This window comes from Ranitomeya variabilis, chromosome 5 (genome assembly GCF_051348905.1).
Source record: "Ranitomeya variabilis isolate aRanVar5 chromosome 5, aRanVar5.hap1, whole genome shotgun sequence".
Taxonomy (NCBI): Eukaryota; Metazoa; Chordata; class Amphibia; order Anura; family Dendrobatidae; genus Ranitomeya; species Ranitomeya variabilis.
Genome location: NC_135236.1, coordinates 169,853,858 through 169,875,212, shown reverse-complemented (window position 1 = coordinate 169,875,212; position 21,355 = coordinate 169,853,858). Strand labels below are relative to the sequence as shown.

Here is a 21,355-nt window from a genome sequence, read left to right as displayed (position 1 = left end):
CGACATCTGCAATACATGCAGGAATTGCCTTACAGCCGTGAGACATTCAGCCACAGCGACGCAAACATCATTTTTGAGCAAGCCGAAGATACTCTATTAACACACAAGCGTGCTCGGATAACACCTTATCTGAGCATGATCGCTCATCACTAGTCATCTCCTGACCAGGATACCATGGTAAATATCGGCATCTGCGATTCTCAACGCGGGGGTCCAATGGTTACAAAGGGGTTTTTATAAACCCCCGCCTAGCCAATTAAATACCACTGTCACGATTGACATCAGTATTTAAGGGGTTGATTGGCTTCAAAACCGGCCAGGGACGATACCTCAGGGTGTCAGCTGTCATGTACAACTCAAGTTCGGGAATTGCGGCCGCAGGGTGATGCTATACTTTTATTCTTCAACTCCGTTAAAAAGCGGGGCTGAGAAATAAAGTCCCTTAACGACCGCCATTAAAAGGCGTATCGGCGGTTAAGAGGTTAAAAATCTTTCATCGAGCACTTTTTGGAGTGTATTACAGAGGTAGCTGCCATCAGCGTGCGTTCATGGTTTGCTTTCACAAGTTCAATCATTGTTTAAAATCAGTACTCGGACAACCAATAATAACATCACTGATAGAAAAGAAGTGAAAAAATGCAGAGAGACAGTGCTGTACAATTCAAAGACATATATGTCCTTTAGAAATAGCTGCAAAGACCTTCATGGAGAATTTAAGTTTATTTGCTGTTATTGCATCATTGAGTGTCACATATGTAAGAATTACAGGGATTTTTGTGTACTCACCGTAAAATCCTTTTCTCCAAGCCACTCATTGGGGGACACAGGACCATGGGTGTTATGCTGCTGCCACTAGACGGACACTAAGTAAACACAAAAAGATTAGCTCCTCCTCTGCAGTATACACCCACACGTTGGCTCCAGTCGAACCAGTTCAGTGACCGAGCAGCAGGAGAACATGAAAATCTTACGAAGGTACAAAACGTCAAACCAAAGAAAATACTCAAACCTTCAGGCTAACAGGGTGGGTGCTGTGTTCCCCAATGAATGGCTTGTAGAAAAGGATTTTACGATGAGTGCACAAAAATCCCTGTTTCTCTTTCGCCTCACTGGGGGACATAGGACCATGGGACGTCCTAAAGCAGACCCTGGATGGGGAACCGACAGAACAAATCAAACCCCTCGTACTAACTGTCTAGAGATGCGCTACTGCCGCCTGCAAGATCCGTCTGCCCGTCTATTGTAATGCTTCGAGAATGTATGCAGACTGGACCAAGTCTCAGACTGGACCAAGTCGCAGCCTTGCAAACCTATTCCGCCGACGCCTGGTGCCGAATGGCCCAAGAAGTCCCCACCGGCCGAGTGGAGTGTGCCTTAATCCCCGCTGGGATAGGCTGGCCCCTGAAGGCAGTAAGACTCTTGAATATCTGAGCGTATCCACCTGGCTATTGTGGACTTTGAAGCCGCAAGTCCCTTCCTGTGACCCTCACAAGACGTTCGTCTTACGGAAGGATGACGTCCTTGAGACGTACCGTCTGAGAGCTCTCGCCAGATCCAGACTGTGAAGAGCCCGCTCGACACTGTGTACTGGTGCTGGGCAAAACGAGGGCAGGACAATGTCCTCTTTAAGGTGAAAGGAAGAAACCGCCTTGGGCAAGAAAGACAGGGATGACCTGAGAACCACCTTGTCCTGGTGGAAAATCAGGAAAGGAGCTCGACAGGATAGGGCGGCTAGCTCCGAAACCCGCCTAATTGACATCACATCGACAAAGGCCACCTTTCATGAAAGGTGGGTCAGAGAGACGTCCTGCAGCGGCTCGAAGGGAGAATCTTGTAGAACCCCCCAGGACCAAATTAAGGTCCCAGGCATCCATCAGCGTTCTATAGGAGGGCACCACATGGCAGACCCCCTGAAGGAACGTCCTCACCTGCGGCTTGGAAGCGATCCTGCGCTGGAACAGAACAGAGAAGGCGAAGATCTGGCTTTTGAGAGAGCTGAGCTCTAGGCCTGAGTCCAAACCGGTCTGAAGGAACTCCAAGATGGTGGGAATGGAGAAAACGAGAGGAGGGCGACCGCGGTCTCTGCACCATGCGAAGAAAGCTTTCCAGGTGCGGTGATAGATGTGCACCAATACAGGCTTCCGAGCGTTAATCATGATGGAAACCACCTCTTGGGAGAGCTCAGATTGAGTTAGGACCCAGAATTCAACGGTCAAGCCGTTAAACACAGGATCCCTGAGTTCAGGTGGCAAATCGGACCCTGGGAGAGTAAATCCAGTCGATCTGGTAGACGCCAGGGAACGTCGATGACGAGCTGTACCAGCTCCGCGTACAGGCTCGGACTGGCCCACCGGAGAACCGGAGGATTCTCTAGTGGGCCCAGGCACTGACACCTGCTGGCATACTGGCCAGCAGCTGCCTAGGGCCCCCAATGCTCCAGGGGCCCCTTGCCAGTGGCTATAGGGCCCCTGAGTGGGGCCCCTTGCCAGTGGCTATAGGGCCCCTGAGTCAAGGGGGTCCGCCCTGTGCCAGTAGCAGCAGCTGGAGACAGGATCCTGTCCCCGCTGCTAAAGCCAAATGAATATTCACGCTTCCCCACGTCCCTATGGGCGTGGAGAGGCATGAACACCATTTCTCTTTAATAGCGGGCAGCATTAGCCGCAGGGTGCAGCTAACACTGCCCGCATGTAAAGCCGTACCGCACACACACACACACATGCAGGCACACAGACTCACAGAGCAGCTCACCTCCCGGCGTCCTGCTTCCTGTCTGAGACAGCCCAGCTGGATGACGTCATCATCCAGCGTGCTGCTGTCTCAGTCAGAAAGCTTCCAGGAATCCAGCGAGGAAGAGGCTGCTGGGGTGAGCGGCTGCTGCAGGGAGGTGAGCTGTGCTGTGTGCCTGCGTGTATGTGAGTGCGTATGTGTGTGAGTGTGTGTGAGTGTGTGTGATGAGCTGCTGCTGCGGTGAGCTGTGTGTGTGTTGAAGGACAATGATATTGGTGGGGGGAGACATTGATGGAGGTGATGGGCAATGATGGTGGGAAAGAAGACAATGGTGGTGGTGGGGAGGCAATGATGGAAGTGATGGGTAATGATGGTGGGGGAGACAATGATGGAGGCAATGGGCAATCATGATGAGGGAGGGAATGATGGAGGTGATGGGCAATGAGGGTGAGGGGAGGCAATGATGGAGGTGAAAGGTAATGATGGTATGGGAAGCAATGATGGAGGTGATAGGCAATGATGGAGTTGATGGGCAATGATGGAGGTGATGGGCAATGGTGGTGGTGGGAGGCAATGATGGAGGTGATGGGCAATGATGGTGGTGGGGGAGGCAATGATGGAGGTGATGGGCAATGGTGGTGGGGGGAGGCAATGATGGAGGTGATGGGCAATGGTGGTGGTGGGAGGCAATGATGGAGGTGATGGGCAATGGTGGTGGGGGAGGCAATGATGGAGTTGATGGGCAATGATGGTGGGGGCAGGCAATGATGGAGGTGATGGCCAATGATGGTGGTGGGGGAGGCAATGATGGAGGTGATGGGCAATGATGGTGGTGGGGGGAGGCAATGATGGAGGTGATGAATTGGACAATAATGGTGGGGGAGGAGGCTGTGATGCAGGTGGTGGAATGGGCAGTGATGGAGGTGGTGGGGGAGGAGGCAATGATGGAGGTGGTGATGAGGAAAATTATGGGGTGGAGAGGGGCTGCATTATACTTTGAGGGGGCTACATTATATTCTGTGGGGGGACTGCATTATATTATGGGGGGCTACATCATACTATGTGAGGGGGCTACAGTACACTCTATGTGGGGGCTGCATTATATTCTGTGGTGGGGCTGCATTCTCTCAGTTGACATTATATTCTGTGGTGGCTGCATTACACTATATGAGGGGGCTGCATTATACCCTATGAGGGTGCTACATTATATTATATGGTGGGGACTGCGTTATACCTGAGGGGGTTGCATTATATTTTGTGGGGTGCTGCATTATATTACATTATACCCTGATATTAGCGCGTTTTACCGCACAATTGGTGGTCTTGTATCTATTTCTATGTAGCTACATAGTGGGCCCCAAGAGTGATTTTCTCTGGTGGGCCCAAGGTGCTCCAGTCCGACGCTGTCCGCGTACCACGCCCGGCGTGGCCAGTCTGGGGCGACTAGGATCACTGGAACGCCTTCTGCCTTGATCTTCCTGATGACCCTCGGAAGTAAGGAATTGGGGGAAACGCGTACGGAAGCCGAAACTGATGCCACAGAAGAACCAGTGCATCTGGCCCAATGGCTTCTGGATCCCGAGACCGAGCTATGAACTCTTGGAGTTTAATCTTGAGGCTATCCAATCCATGTCCGGAGTCCACCAGCGATGACCGATCTTTTGGAAGACCTCCGGATGTAGTGCCCACTCTCCCGAGGCGAGACCCTGATGGCTGAGGAAGTCTGCTGCCCAGTTTTCCACGCCCGGAATGTGCACTGCTGTGGTGATTGAGTGGTTCCTCTCGGCCCAGCGGAGAATGTGTTCCACCTTGCGCATTGCCGCCCTGCTGCTTCAGCCCCCATGATTTTTGATATATGCCACAGCCGTGTCGTCTGATTGTAATTGGATGGGGCGACCCGCTAGGAGGTGATGGAATCGCCGCAGGGTTAACCAAATCGCCCGAATTTCCAGAACATTGATGGGAAGACGCGACTCCCGAAGTGACCAGCGCCCCTGAGCTGTGTGATGATGAAAAACATCTCCCCAGTCGAGAAGGCTGGCGTCGGTAGTGACCACCAGCCATTGAACCGGGAGAAAGGATTTCCCCTGGGTGAGAGAGGACCATAAAGTCCACCACCTGTGCGTCTGCTTGACCCGCAGAGATAAGTGACACCGCCGATTGAGGGAGAACGGGTTCCTGTCCCAGGCTGCCAGCAGTGCATGCTGCAGAGAACGGAGATGTTGTTGGGCGAAGAGAACAGCTTCCATCACTGCAGCCATCTTGCACAGGACCCCCATGCTGAAATCGTATGGAGTGAGGATACGGGCGATAAAGTGCCCGGGCTTCCTGTTGAAGGGCTAAGACCTTGTCTCGAGGGAAAATCACCAACCCTCGGGAGGTGTCCAGTGAAAATTCCCAAAAAGGATATTTGCTGAGTTGGGACTGGCGAAGATTTAAGTTTATTAACCAGCCCAGACGAGAAAGTGTATCCAACGTGATAAGGACGCACTCCGGGCAGGCTTGGAAAGACAGGCCCTTGATCAGGAGGTCGTCTAGGTATGGCAGAACGACCATTCCCCGAGAGTGCAGAATGGACATGACTGCCGCCATGACCTTTGTGAACACTCGGGTGGTGAACTGGAAGTGTTCCTCGCGGACAGCGAAGCACATGAACTTCTGGTGAGGGGGGGAAAATCGGGATATGAAGGTAAGCATCCCTGATGTGGATGGATGCTAGGAACTCCCCCTTTTCTATCGAGGTGATGATGGAATGGAGGGACTCCATCCTGAAATGCCGGATCCTGACAAACTTTTTTAGGAGTCTCAGGTCCAGAATGGGCCGCACCGTTCCGTCCTTCTTCGGAACCACAAATGAATTCGAGCAGAAACCCTCGAACCTCTTTCTGGGACCGGAATAATGACTCCGCTTTGGCGTAGCGAATCGATGACTCTGTAAAAAGACCGGGCCTGCGCCTCTGACTTGGAGAGGGGGGGGGGGGGCGAGAGCGGAATAACCGTACAGGAAGGTGGGAAGAAAATTCTATTTTGTATCCAGAGGACACCAGGTCCCTGACCCAGTCGCCGTGAACGACTGTGAGCCAGACATGATGACACAGAAGTAGGCGGCCGCCTACTCTGCTGGTGTTTACCACATAATGCCACAAGTCATTGCGCCGAGAATCTATGGGACCTGGACCCTTAGATCTAGATTGTTTGGGTCGGCTCCTCCAGGACTGATTGGTCCTGTACGAGACCTGGGAACCTTTGTCCCCAGAGGGTAAGCGCCCCGATGCGGAAGAAGTGGTTGTAGTGGACCAACTGGGATTGTTGCATAAGGACCGGAACTGCGTCTGTTGCTGACGGCGCATAGGGTCGCCTAGTTTTCTGCTGTGGGAGGAATTTACTCTTTCTTTCTGTAGCATCAGAGATAAGCTGATCCAGCTTCTCTCCAAACAGACGCCCCCTCTGGTAAGGCAGAGACGTTAAGGACTTTTTGAATGCAGAGTCCGCTTTCCATTCCCTGAGCCACAGTGCCTGTCTGATGGTGATGGTGTTTGAGGCTGCTAGTGCAGTACAGTTGGCCATGTCCAGAGAAGCATGTACCACATAGTTCCTGGCCAGAGAGATCTGATTGTCCAGATCCGAAGTCTCCTGGGGAAGGTTACTACCTTGAATGGTTCTGGTCAGGGTATCTGGCCAAGAGACCACAGCTTTAGCTACCCACGTCGCAGCAAACGAAGGAGAGCGTGCCGAACCCGAGGCTTTAAAAACTGAGCGGGCAAGGTTCTCTATCAGACGGTCTGTGGGGTCTTTAATGGAGGAACCATCTGGTAAGGACAGGAGGGTTTTGGTGGTCAGACGGGATACAGGTGGATGAAGTGGAGGGGATTCTGCCCATTCCTTCCGCAGATCGGATGAAAAAGGGTATCTTGCCTCAAGAGGCTTCTGACCTGCGAAGCGTTTGTCCAGTCGTTCCCTATGCCGCCGAACTATGTCCTAAATCTCAGGATGGACGGTGAAAACCCTATGAGGGTGTTTGGTCCTCTTGAAGGACACAGCGTGATCCGGGGCCGAATTAGAGTTCTTGTCAACCTTTAAAGTCTGGTTGACTGCCTTAATAAGACTGTCCACCGTCACCTGATAATCAGACGAGTCTAGGTTGAGGGATACGCCAGACTCGTACTCGGAGTCCTGGTCGCAGCGAACCCCTGGGGATGGGGAGCGATAAACGGAGCTCACGGATGCCGAGGTGCAAGAAGAGTGCCCGGGAGGGCATGCTATGGGTCCGTTTTCTAGATGGCTGTGTATTTTTTAATGAGAACGGCCCCTGCTGGCCGACGGTTCCCGTGAGGAAGAGGAACCCTCTAAGGCTACGTTCACATTTGCGTTGTGCGCCGCAGTGTCGGCGCCGCAGCGCACAACGCAAACAAAAGCGCGGCAAAACGCACGCTAAAACGCTGCGTTTTGCGCCGCATGCGTCCTTTTTGGCCGAAAGTTGGACGCAGCAAAAATGCAACTTGCTGCGTCCTCTGCGGCCGGACGCGGGCGCCGCAGCGATGCATGCGGCGCAAAACGCAAGTGCGACGCATGTCCATGCGCCCCCATGTTAAATATAGGGGCGCATGACGCATGCGGCGCCCGCCGCTGCGGCGCCCGCCGCTAATGTGAACGTAGCCTAAGACAGGCAGGCCAAGGCCCCGACCCGTGGAGGGACTAAATCGCTTTAGCTTTTGAAGCCATGGACTGCGACCGTGACGAAGCCCACTAAGGCTACTTTCACACTAGCGTCGGGAACAACCCGTCGTTGTGCGTCGGGCCGAGGTTCCCGACGCTAGCGTAGTCTCCGCCGCACAACGGGGGCAGCGGATGCATTTTTCCCACGCATCCGCTGCCCCATTGTGAGGTGCGGGGAGGTGGGGGCGGAGTTCCAGCCGCGCATGCGCGGTCGGAAAAAGCAGACCGTCGGGAGCAAAAAACGTTACATGTAACGTTTTTTGCTCTCGACGGTCCGCTACCACACGCCCAAGCGTCGCAAAACGGACGCAACGTTTGGCAATGCGTCGCAAATGCGTCGCTAATGTTAGTCTATGACGAAAAAACGTATCCAGCAAGAACTTTTGCTGGATGCGTATTTTCGGCAAAACGACGCATTTGCGACGTATTGCAGTTAACGCTAGTGTGAAAGTAGCCTTAGGGGGACTAGGTACACTGGCTTCACTAGCGGCGGAGGGCTCCTGAGCGCATTCGGGATCACAGGCATTGCAGAGTGGTGTACTCTGTCCCCGTGGCAACGCAGTCTGGCAGGTGGTACATGAGGTGAAAAACACTGTATATGTTTTGTTAGCCTTCCTGGATGTCTTGGAGAGAGACCTGATGTACCCCAATATAGAAGGATGGCTAAGGAACCCCGGTGAATACTGCAGAGAAGGGCCAATATGTCCCTGATACTGGGTATAGCAGCTCTTACCCAGGTCCTATGGCCCTGTCGTCCTCCAGGCGCTGCACTCCACTGATCAGATGAAGCTACAATCCGCAGGGGGTTGCCGGTGTGAGATGTGGCCCAATTTGTGCAATGGAAGCTGCACGTGTGACAAAGCACCCGGGAGAGGAGAGAAAAATGGCCGTCTGGAATGCAGGATGCGGTCTCGCGATGAGAGGGAGGCGCCAAGAGCGTGGGCAGAGCCGCGGGGCAATGTAATGAAGTGGGCGGAGCTACCGGGTTGCGGACTAGATGAGACCGGGACCTAAATTTGTAGGCGCCGACCATAGCGCACTGGAATCTCCCTGGGGGATGGTGCACGCTACAGGAGCCCTCCTGCCGATAGAGACCAGGGACCCCACTTACCCGCGGAGTTGTTGAGAAACCAACGGAGGAGATCGCAGGGCCCGACTTCTCTGCTACAGGTCAGCTGCTGTAGCGTGGACGGTGCAGGGAGCCCTCCATTCACTATTCCTTTGACAGGAAGGTGGAGAGGGATCGTCCGCCTCCTTCCATCACCGCTGTATGTCAGTGAGGGCTGCACTGACTCCAGTAAGTGCCTCTGGACATCCTAAGATGGGACAGGGCTGATGGTCCGGAATAAAAAGTCTGGCTGCAGAAGGGGTTACATGGAGGCGACACTCCATGTTCCCGTCTGTTGTTGGTGCTGGGAGAGCGGTGCCCTGAAGGGACCCGTCGCCCCTAACACACCAAAAAAAAAAAAAGCTCAGGCATGCCATATTCAGTCAGTGCAGGATGGGGTACGTGGCAGCGACACTCCACGTTCCCACCACTTGATGGTTTGGGGAGACTCTGAAGGGATCCATCACCCCTTGTAATCCTTGAGAAAAATTTAAAAATAAAAATAAAAAAATAAAAATAAAAAATGTGGTCTATCAGACCCATGTGCATTCTACACAGTAATCATGAACTGGTTCGACTGGAGCCAGCATGTGGGTGTATATTACAGTGGAGGAGCTAATCTTTTTGTATTTACTTAGTGTCCTCCTAGTGGCAGCAGCATTACACCCATGGTCCTTTGTCCCCCAATGAGGAGAAGGAGAAAAGAATGTCATTGAATTGTGAAGCACTGTCTCTCTTGTTTTTTTTTTGTCCCTAATGGTATTTATGGGACTGGTGAAGATCCTTTGTTGCAAGGTGTTTTGAAACTGCAAACAAAGCCACACAGTCATTGCTGATTGGTCATCGTCTCTCTGATACCATGCCAAGGTGTTTAAGTGGATGTATTTCTGCACATGGCACTCATACCCAATACTGACTAAATTGAGATATTTTATTATTATTTATTTATTTATTGTTATAGCGCCATTTATTCCATGGCGCTTTACAAGTGAGGAGGAGTATACATAATAAAAACAAGTACAATAATCTTGAACAATACAAGTCATAACTGGTACAGTAGGAGAGAGGACCCTGCCCGCAAAGGCTCCAAATCTACAATATTTTGAACATTTTATCTCCCTTTTTTTCATAATTTGCATATTATTAACATGTCTATCGTCATGAATATACAAAGGAGGATATTTTTACCATCCCCGCTGCTCACACCAATATGTCATGAACCGGGGTTGTTTGGTTGCCCCTTGGTTCTCTTCTGAAGGGGAACTTGCAGCTCTCTGGCGCCCCCCTTACCCTCAGGTCAGACAGGGTACTGCACCTAGGATAATTAGTCGCCAGAAAGGCTGCCTTAATATGTACTGGCTAATGGGCACACTGCAGCGAGGGCGATATAACTACTCCCCCCTCAGGCAGGAACAATAATTATCAACAACGTCCGTCGCTAGCAGATTTCCCAAAGATGCAGGACAAATCCGCTGCCACCAGCTCCGATTCCTTAATTACTAACAGGTCCGGAGCCAACCCATTTAGTAGCGTAATTCACTTCAGAGGACGTGACAGTATGTTATAGAGCAAGGAGAGACGAAGCTAGTAATTTTATATATTTTACTCCAAAAAGGTAGGCAGTGTTTACAAAAGGAAAAGATATTATAAAAGACAAGTTTCGTTTGTACAGACAATTACAAATAAAAAGGGATTAATGGAAGAAACTAGACTTAGTTCTTTCATGTCATGGCTGACCATGCGGCTCGGGGGAAGGGCGACACATCAAGATGCATTACAGATGTGTCTCGCAGCTAGACCCTGGACAAAAGACTCGTGAAGAGTGAGGTCTCACTCACTTATCCCTGTGCCCAAAACCAAGGCACTCCCCCCTGTGATGACCTCACTCAGACTGAATACTCCCCTTTCTTAAAGTTATGACAAGCCATTTCTATACATATCTTGGCGTATGAACCTCATAGAAGAAAGACAAAGTTATCACTGCTCAGCGAGACCTGGGGGTTTGTTTACATGTAAACACATCTTGGCTAGGATTCCCAGTTAAGCAGTAATGCGTATCTGAATTTATGCTAAGCGCCGAGCTTCCAAAACCCACCATTTGGGAGCCCTGTCCCTGCGATTTCCGGACATATAAACTGCCTTTTTCTGTGAATATCCTGTTTTTATATATTTGGTCTTTAAAGGACCACTGTAGCTACACAAAAGGATTGCCATGCGCTGCTACTCTTTACTTTCGGTTTCACAGCTGCGAACAAAGACATTGCTGAGGGAGGGGGGAAAGGAGTGGCTTAGAATTCCACTGTGCTGACAGGCAGAGAGAAGGGGGGGGGGGGGGGTCAGAGAGCCCACAGCGTGTGTTTGCCACCGTAACCTTCTAAAAAATTACTCAATTACTCAGAACATGTCATTTTTACATTATCGTGACAATCGTGATTTCCAGATCTTCACAAATTTTCCTTCATGGTGTATAACAAGAACTTATGCTACTGATATTTCAAATTGTATGCTAAGCATATATATATATATATGTAATAATTTTTATTTTTTTTAATTTATTTATTTTTTTATTTATTTATTTATTTTACAGGTTCTTAAAGAGAAGAAACAAGTAACTGAAAAGTTGGCTTCATTCTCTGTCCAGAGCGTGAGGCGTGTTGAGGAACTTGAAAAAAACATCTTCCAGATGAAACAGCAGCAGGGACAGTTACAAAAGAAGCTGAAAGAAGAGACCGATCAGAAGAGACGTCTTGAGAGCGAGATGCAAAAAAGGAGACACCGAGTAAAGGTAGCTGTATTAGTTCATGCGGCGACATATAAACATCCCTTTAATAGATGAAAACATATTAATAAAGCTTCTAGAAATGACTTAATCTGCAAAGTATGTTGCAGATGTCTGCAAGGCAACTGCCCTTTTTTTTATTCCTATTAATCACTACAGATTGCAAAACATATCCCCTGTCCAGTTCTCTTGTTGTGATAAGAAATGCAAAGAGGGTCTTAAAAAAAAAGCTCAGCAGGTGGTTAGGGAGGAAGAAGCCCAACTAACAAAAGACTGCCTGGCTTGTCTTTAGGAGCTGGAGTTGAAGCATGAGCAGCAACAGAAGATACTGAAGATCAAAACTGAGGAAATTGCTGCTTTTCAAAGGAAAAGAAGAAGTGGCAGCAGTGGATCAGTTATCAGTCTGGAGCAGCAGCAGGTAGGCTGAGTGGATTTCATGCCGTCTTCTAGAACAGAGCTCGCCTCATTCCAAGGGGCAATGTAATTGTTGTCTGTTGTGCACAATTTTTTGCGACTAAAATAATTTTCTTGCTTTTGGCTTCTATAGTTTAACAAATAAAAAATGAGCATATACCCTGCAGTAAGTAAATATATAAATAGTAATCGTACATATAAATAACATGGAGTACTTAGTTAACACTATTTTGAGCAAAAAAGTCAAGCCTAGGTCCTGCTTCTGAGGTCAGCTGACACAAGGTGAGGTTTTAATACTAGAAATAGGACTGTCCCAATTGGGTACACCTTGTTGTGGTGGTATTTTTTGATCAAAATAGTATTAACTAAGTACCCTATGTTATTTACATGTACTATTTATTTAGTTACTACAGTCCGGCGGGGACGTCACATCCGGGAAATGCCGCTACAATTCATTGGCGGCCTCATGTAGATTAGGAGTATATAATGCATAGGGACAGGAGAAAGTGTGTCCCCCCTGATGAAGGACGGACCGAAACGCGCGTTGGGGCAGGCGCACACTCCCCTGGCCCCCTACCTCTTGCTGCACACTCTGCACTTTACAGTGAGTATAAAGATACTAATTTATTGTGGTATGGTGTCTCAATTTGGGAAATGGCCCAGTGATGTGTCACAAATAGTGATGAGCGAATATATTTGTTACTCGAGATTTCTCGAGCATGCTCGGGGGTCCTATGAGTATTTTTTTTTAGTGCTCGGAGATTTAGTTTTTCTTGCCGCAGCTGAATGATTTACATCTGTTTGCCAGCATAAGTACATGTGGGGGTTGCCTGGTTGCTAGGGAATCCCCACATGTACTTATGCTGGCTAACAGATGTAAATCATTCAGCTGCGGCAAGAAAAACTAAATGTCCGAGCACTAAAAAAAATACTCAGAGGACCCCCGAGCGTGCTCGAGAAATCTCGAGTAACGAGTATATTCACTCATCACTAGTCACAAGTAGTGTTGAGCGATACCGTCCGATACTTGAAAGTATCGGTATCGGAAAGTATCGGCCGATACCGGCAAAGTATCGGATCTAATCCGATACCGATACCAATACAAGTCAATGGGACTCAAGTATCAGACGGTATCCCTGATGGTTCCCAGGGTCTGAAGGAGAGGAAACTCTTAGGTCCAGGCTGCGTCGGAGAGGTGAGTATAGCAATATTTTTTATTTTAATTCTTTCTTTTACACATTAATGTTGTTTCGATACCGATACCCGATACCACAAAAGTATCGGATCTCGGTATCGGAATTCCGATACCCGCAAGTATCGGCCGATACCCGATACTTGCGGTATCGGAATGCTCAACACTAGTCACAAGTAGTGAACACGTGACGGATATTTGATGCAGGGCAGCGACAATAATGGGGGAAAAGACCCTGTTTGTTATTATAGTAGATTATCCTGGTATGGTAATTTGACATTGGTGGGGATATACAAGGGGGTGTGGTGCCCTTTTGGTATAATTCTTTTCCATGGTTGTATTTGACACACACCTGTCAATTTCGTTTTATTATTTCTAATAAAGAGTATATAAAAATTTTAATTGGACCAGTACATCGTTTCTTCCCTAGTGGAATTTGGTTGTTGCTAAATTGATGTATCCGTCATGATAAAGTATCCAAATGGGGGTTTATGATTAATAATATATATGAAAAAGCTTAGAATCCCCCCATAATATGTGGTTGTGTTGGTGGTTTATGATTTACTATAGAGTATATGCTCATTTTGTTTTTGTCTTAAATTTTGTCTATTGAATGGTCACAGTTCTCTTCACATGCTCCTACACATTCACTTATACTAACTTATGTTCCGACTCATTTACAAAAAAAATAATATTTTGAAGATTTTTAAAGTCTCCCTTTTAAGCTTTCATGCATCCAGAACATATGTGATCTTTCTATATTTATTGTTTATAGAAAATTGAAGAGCAGAAGAAATGGCTGGACAGCGAAATAGATAAGGTTCTTGAGCAGCGTCGGGCCTTGGATGAATTAGAAGAGGAGCTCAAGAAAAAAGAAGGAATATTGATAAAGAGAGAAGCACTTCTTCAGGAGAAGAATGATTTGGAGTGCAAAAGACTTCGATCCAGCCAGGTGAGACTTTGGACTATTAGGATCATCATCTTTGTTCTTGAAAAGAACTGATATGTAGACTTATTTCTAGACCTTAAGAAAGGCAGGAACAGTCGTTTATTAACCCCTTCCCGACCCATGACGCCACGTAGGCGTCATGAAAACCCGTGCCAATCCGACCCATGACGCCTATGTGGCGTCATGGAATGATCGCGTCCCTGCAGATCGGGTGAAGGGGTTAACTCCTATTTTACCCGATCTGCAGGGACAGGGGGAGTGGTACTTCAGCCCAGGGGGGGTGGCTTCACCCCCCTGTGGCTACGATCGCTCTGATTGGCTGTTGAAAGTGAAACTGCCAATCAGAGCGATTTGTAATATTTCACCTAAAAAACTGGTGAAATATTACAATCCAGCCATGGCCGATGCTGCAATATCATCGGCCATGGCTGGAAATACTAAAGTGACCCCCCCCACACCCACCGATCGCCCCCCCAGTCCTCCGTTATGGGGTCCGGTCCCCTCCGTCCGCCTGCCGGCTCCCCCATCCTCCTGTCCACTCCCTCCTTGCTCATATCCACCCCCCCTGTGCTCCGATCCCCCCCCCCCCTGTGCTCCGATCCACCCCACCGCCACCCCTTCATACTTACCGATCCTCCCGGTGTCCGTACGTCTCCTCGCTGGGCGCCGCCATCTTCCAAAATGGCGGGCGCATGCTCAGTGCGCCCGCCGAATCTGATTCCTTACAAGTACATTTTGATCGCTGTGGTAGGTTCTACCACAGCGATCAAAATAAAAAAAATAATAAATAACCCCCCCCCCCCCCCTTTATCACCCCCATAGGGACAATAATAAAATAAAGAAATTTTATTTTTTTTTTCCCACTAGGGTTAGGGTTAGAACTAGGGTTAGAACTAGGGGTAGGGTTAGGGTTACGGGTAGGGTTAGGGGTAGGGTTATGGCATGTGCACACAGAGCGGATCGGCCGCGGATCCGCAGCGGATCGGCCGCGGATCCGCAGCGGATCCGCAGCGGATCGGCCGCGGATCCGCAGCGGATCGGCCGCGGATCCGCAGCGGATCCGCCGCGGATCGGCAGCGGATCCGCAGCGGATCGGCAGCGGATCGGCTGCGGATCCGCAGCGGATCGGCCGCGGATCCGCAGCGGATCGGCAGCGGATCGGCAGCGGATCGGCAGCGGATCGGCAGCGGATCCGCAGCGGATCCGCAGCGGATCGGCCGCGGATCCGCAGCGGATCGGCCGCGGATCCGCAGCGGATCGGCCGCGGATCCGCAGCGGATCGGCCGCGGATCCGCAGCGGATTGGCAGCGGATCGGCAGCGGATTGGCCGCGGATCCGCAGCGGATTGGCCGCTGCGAATTCGAAGCAGTTTTCCATCAGGTTTACAGTACCATGTACACCTAAGGAAAACCAAATCCGCTGTGCCCATGGTGCGGAAAATTCCGTGCAGAAACGCTGCGTTGTATTTTCCGCAGCATGTCAATTCTTTGTGCGGATTCCGCAGCGTTTTACACCTGTTCCTCAATAGGAATCCGCAGGTGAAATCCGCACAAAAAAACACTGGAAATCTGCTGTAAATCCGCAGGTAAAACGCAGTGCCTTTTACCTGCAGATTTTTAAAAAATCGTGCGGAAAAATCTCACACGAATCCGCAACGTGGGCACATAGCCTTAGGGTTAGGGTTGGAATTAGAGTTAGGGTTGGAATTAGGGCTAGGGTTTGAAATAGGGTTAAGATTAGGCTTGTGGTTAGGGTTACGGATAGGGTTAGGGGTGTGTTGGGGTTACAGTTGTGGTTAGGGTTGGGATTAGGGTTACGGTTGGGATTAGGGTTGGAATTAGGGTTACGGGTGTGTTGCGGTTAGGGTTGTGGTTAGGGGTGTGTTGGGGTTAGGGTTGTGATTAGGGTTATGGCTACAGTTGGGATTAGGATTAGGGGTGTGTTGGGGTTAGTGTTGAAGTTAGAATTGAGGGGTTTCCACTGTTTAGGCACATCAGGGGTCTCCAAACGCAACATGGCGCCACCATTGATTCCAGCCAATCTTGCGTTCAAAAAGTCAAATGGTGCTCCCGCCCTTCCAAGCCCCGACGTGCGCCCAAACAGTGGTTTACCCCCACATTTGGGGTACCAGCGTACTCAGGACAAACTGGGCAACAACTGTTGGGGTCCAATTTCTCCTGTTACCCTTGCAAAAATAAAAAATTACTTGCTAAAACATAATTTTTGAGGAAAGAACAATTATTTTTTATTTTCACGGCTCTGCGTTATAAACTTCTGTGAAGCACTTGGCGGTTGAAAGTGCTCACCACACATCTAGATAAGTTCCTTCGGGGGTCTAGTTTCCAAAATGAGGTCACTTGTGGGGTGTTTCTACTGTTTAGGCACATCAGGGGCTCTGCAAATGCAATGTGACGCCCGCAGACCATTCCATCAAAGTCTGCATTTCAAATGTCACTACTTCCCTTCCGAGCCCTGACGTGCGCCCAAACAGTGGTTTACCCCCACATATGGGGTATCAGCGTACTCACAACAAACTGGGCAACAAATATTGGGGTCCAAATTCTCCTGTTACCCTTGTGAAAATAAAAAATTGCTTGCTAAAACATCTTTTTTGAGGAAAGAAAAATGATTTTTTATTTTCACGGCTCTGCGTTGTAAACTTCTGTGAAGCACTTGGGGGTTGAACGTGCTCACCACACATCTAGATAAGTTCCTTGGGGGGTCTAGTTTCCAAAATGGGGTCACTTGTGGGGGGTTTCTACTGTTTAGGCATATCAGGGGCTCTGCAAACGTAACATGATGCCCGCAGACCATTCCATCAAAGTCTGCATTCCAAAACGTCACTACTACCCTTCCGAGCCCCGGCATGTGCCCAAACAGTGGTTTACCCCCACATATGGGGTATCAGCGTACTCAGGAGAATTGGACAACAACTTTTGGGGTCCAATTTCTCCTGTTACTCTTGCAAAAATAAAAAATTCTGGGCTAAAAAAATATTTTTGAGGAAAGGAAACACATTTATTATTTTCACGGCTCTGCGTTATAAACTTCTGTGAAGCACTTGGGGGTTCAAAGTGCTCACCACACATCTAGATAAGTTCCCTTGGGGGTCTAGTTTCCAAAATGGAGTCACTTGTGGGGAGTTCCTACTGTTTAGGCACATCAGGGGCTCTGCAAACGCAACCTGATGCCCGCAGAGCATTCCATCAAAGTCTGCATTTCAAAACGTCACTACTTCCCTTCCGAACCCCGACGTGTGCCAAAACAGTGGTTTACCCCCACATATGGGGTATCAGCGTACTCAGGAGAAACTGGACAACAACTTTTGGGGTCCAATTTCTCCTGTTACTCTTGCAAAAATAAAAAAATTCTGGGCTAAAAAAATATTTTTGAGGAAAGGAAACACATTTTTTATTTTCACGGCTCTGCGTTATAAACTTCTGTGAAGCACTTGGGGGTTCAAAGTGCTCACCACACATCTAGATTAGTTCCTTGGGAGGTCTAGTTTCCAAAATGGGGTCACTTGTGCGGGAGCTCCAATGTTTAGGCACACAGGGGCTCTCCAAACGCGACATGGTGTCCGCTAATGATTGGAGCTAATTTTCCATTCAAAAAGCCAAATGGCGTGCCTTCCCTTCCGAGCCCTGCCGTGCGCCCAAACAGTGGTTTACCCCCACATATGGGGTATCATCATACTCAGGAGAAATTGGACCCCAAATGTTGTTGTCCAGTTTGTCCTATTACCCTTAGGAAAATAAAAAATTCTGGGCTAAAAATCATTTTTGAGGAAAGAAAAATTATTTTTTTATTTTCACGGCTCTGCGTTATAAACTTCTGTGAAGCACCTGGGGGTTATAAGTGCTCACTATGCATCTAGATAAGTTCCTTGGGGGGTCTAGTTTCCAAAATGGGGTCACTTGTAGGGGAGCTCCAATGTTTAGGCACACAGGGGCTCTCCAAACGCGACATGGTGTCCGCTAACGATTGGAGCTAATTTTCCATTCAAAAAGTCAAATGGCACGCCTCCCCTTCCGAGCCTTGCCGTGCACCCAAACAGTGGTTTACCCCCACATATGAGGTATCGGCATACTCAGGAGAAATTGCCCAACAAATTTTAGGATCCATTTTATCCTGTTGCCCATGTGAATATGAAAGAATTGAGGCTAAAAGAAATTTTGTGTGAAAAAAAAGTACTTTTTCATTTTTGCGGATCAATTTGTGAAGCACCTGGGGGTTTAATGTGCTCACTATGCCTCTAGATGAGTTCCTTGGGGGGTCTAGTTTCCAAAATGGGGTCACTTGTGGAGGAGCTCCAATGTTTAGGCACACAGGGGCTTTCCAAACGCGACATGGTGTCCGCTAACGATGGAGATAATTTTTCATTCAAAAAGTCAAATGGCGCTCCTTCCCTTCCGAGCCCTGCCGTGCGCCCAAACAGTGGTTTACCCCCACATATGAGGTATCAGCGTACTCAGGACAAATTGGACAACAACGTCCGTGGTCCAGTTTCTCTTTTTACCGCTGGGAAAATAAAAAAATTGTTGCTAAAAGATCATTTCTCCTACGTATCATTGGGGGACACAGGACGAATGGGTGTTATGCTGCTGCCACCAGGAGGACACTAAGTTAAACACACACAAAAGATTAACTCCTCCCCTGCAGTATACACCCACGGGCTGGAGAATCCGGAGCCAGTTCTTACTTAGTGTCTCAGGAGGCACTTGGGTCCTCAGGACCCCACCAATTTTTATTTTTTTTTTAACGGAGAGAAGGGGGCGACAGGCAAATTTTCAGCTCTGATCTCCCCCGCACCAACAACGGGCAAGTACATGGAGCGTTCCTCCTGTATCCTTTCCCGCGACGATGGATGCCAGCCCTGGCTCACTTTTCAGTGTGGCGACGGTTCCTTAGCGTTCCGATCTCCCTCCCTCCCTCTCAGGCGACCACGGGGACTAATCATCCACCTAAGTTTCCTGGAGCCAGGGCACAGCCGGACAGAATGACATGGCGTCCGTGCAGCCGCCCACTGCATCACCACTGAATATAGCGGACGACGCATGGCGGCAGAAGCTCTCCACCCTCTCCCTACCAAGGTGAAGGTGGATGGAGCATTGGTTCCATCGCACAGGGTAAGTGCGGGGGCCGACGAGCTGACAGGGGGGGGCCCCTTACTAATGCGGCTCTGCAGCCGCGGGGCAGTTTATAATTCTGAGGGGGCACGGCGGTCTTTCCGGCGCTCCGTTGGCGCGGTGGCACCTCGGCCCGGTCCGGACTCCAGCGCCCGCCTACATGCACGCCTACGTCCGCCCAAGACACACCCCCTCCCTGGGCGCTTCTCGCTCCCGAGAAGCGCCCTTCTCACATCTCGGCGGCCATCTTGGAGGCTTTGCAGCAACGCAGTGCACAGGACATCAGGATCTCCCTGCCAGGCCACCGCAGAACTTTGGTGAGACGCACTCAGTAGGATTGTCTCCCCCCCCTGCCAGTACGCTCACTTAATCACAAATATGTCACAGTCTAAGCAAAAGCGGACTGGAAAGACCCACTCTGTTATTTTTGCTGTGTGCACCTCCTGCAAGGTATCTCTGCCCCGAGGTCACACTGACCCGCTGTGCACCGCCTGCGAAATGTCGGCGGCTCAGGTTACTCCGGCCTCTGACCCGGAATGTAGCGAGCCTAGTACCCCCGCATGGGCGTCCTCCCTCGCTCGATCTGTGGCATCCTTGGAAAGGACGATACAGTCTCTCCGTGAGCCGTCCCTTAGCCAGGGCACTTCCACGGATGATATAACGCGGTCTAAGAACCCCTCTCGGCCTAGAGGTCGTACCGTTTCCAGAAGCCCTCACTCATCCAAAAAGAGGTCCAGGGTAATATCTCCGGTCCGGGATCAGCCCTCCGGCTCAGAGAGCGAAGTCTCTCGTCACTCATCCCCGACTCATAGCAGGGAATCCCTCCTGGACGACGCGTCCAACGCGTCCTGTTCCCCAGAGTATCATCACGATCAAGAGACTTTAGATTCTCTCATAGACTCTGTAAGTCAGACGCTACAGTTAGAGGAGGAAACCCCGTCCAAGGCGGTTCATCCCGTATCTTTCGGGCGAACCACAAAGGCTCATAAATTTTTTCCTACGCACCCTCAATTCCAGGACATAGTCGATCACCATAGAGTCCGTCCGGATAAACGTTTCTCAGGTCAGAAGGCTATGCAATTGAAGTATCCGTTTGCTCAGGACCTAGCTAGGGACTGGTCTCAGTCACCCTCCGTGGACCCGCCAGTGTCGCGGCTAGCCACCAAGGCGGTTCTATCCTCCTCTGAGGGTGCGTCCATCAAGCATCCCACTGATAGACAAATTGAACAGATGGCTCGCTCGGCCTTTGAAGCCTCCTCGGCTTCTCTCTTTCCCTCTTTTGCCGTCACGTGGGTTGCAAAAGCTATGTCCCATTGGGCCGAGTCTTTATCCTCTACAGCACTACGTGCCGACTTACCCCCAGAAATTTCACACCTGGCCACTCAGATCGCCAGAGCGGGGGACTTCGTAGTTTCCGCATCCTTAGACGCGGCCAACTGTGCCTCACAGGCAGCGGCCAATGCTGTCACGATCCGCAGATCCCTTTGGCTCAGGGACTGGAAAGCGGACTCGGGATCCAAAAAATCCCTCACGTCTCTTCCATACCAGGGCGAACGCCTATTTGGGGACAAACTAGACAAAATAATCGCAGACTCCACAGGAGGAAAGAGCAAATTCCTTCCCCAGCAACGGACTTTTCGTCCCTTTCGCAACCAACAGGGCCGAGGCCGATATTTCCGTTTCGGCTCCAATTGGTCCAATCCCTCCTCCGCGCCACCCGGCGTCGGGAGAGGTCAGCGCAAGGACAGAGCCTCCCAGCCGTCTTACAAACCTCCCACTTGGAGAGGCAGACCCAGACAACAGGGATTCCGAGGGTCCAGACCTAACAGGTCTCCACCTCAATGACTCTTGGCAAACGCCGAAGGACACCGACAGAGTAGGCGGCCGCCTACTCTTTCGGGACGCGTGGCTCTCGGTAGTTCCCGACCGATGGGTCCGCGACCTAGTGTCCTCCGGTTACAAGATAGAGTTTGTCTCTCTTCCCCCATCTCGTTTCTTCCAGTCCCCTCCTCCCAGAGCAAGGGTCTGTCAGTATTTCCAGGCCATAAGGTCGCTATGGGAAGACGGGGTCATCATCCCGGTACCTCAGAACGAGAGGTACCAAGGTTTCTATTCCAATCTTTTCATCGTACCAAAAAAGGACGGCTCAGTACGTCCAATATTAGACCTCAAGCTTCTCAACAAGTACGTCCGCGTACACCGATTCCGTATGGAGTCCCTCCGCTCGGTAATTGCCTCTCTGGAAGAGGGCGAGTTCCTTGCATCTCTGGATGTTCAGGACGCTTACCTGCACATTCCCATCCTACCGTCTCATCAGCGTTTCCTCCGCTTCGCGGTCCAG

The 21,355-nt window shown here is 50.0% G+C and overlaps 1 protein-coding gene across 2 annotated transcripts in view; it reads left to right on the top strand.

Annotated features, from left to right (window-relative positions):
• Window positions 1-21,355, top strand: part of KIF7 (kinesin family member 7) — an 87,823-nt gene that overhangs the window by 48,083 nt on the left and 18,385 nt on the right. For both annotated transcript variants that reach the window (XM_077263491.1, XM_077263490.1), the window contains exons 12-14: window positions 11,139-11,336; window positions 11,623-11,748; window positions 13,712-13,888. In XM_077263491.1, coding sequence (XP_077119606.1) covers window positions 11,139-11,336; window positions 11,623-11,748; window positions 13,712-13,888 — 501 coding nt within the window. The remainder of the gene's footprint in view (window positions 1-11,138; window positions 11,337-11,622; window positions 11,749-13,711; window positions 13,889-21,355) is intronic.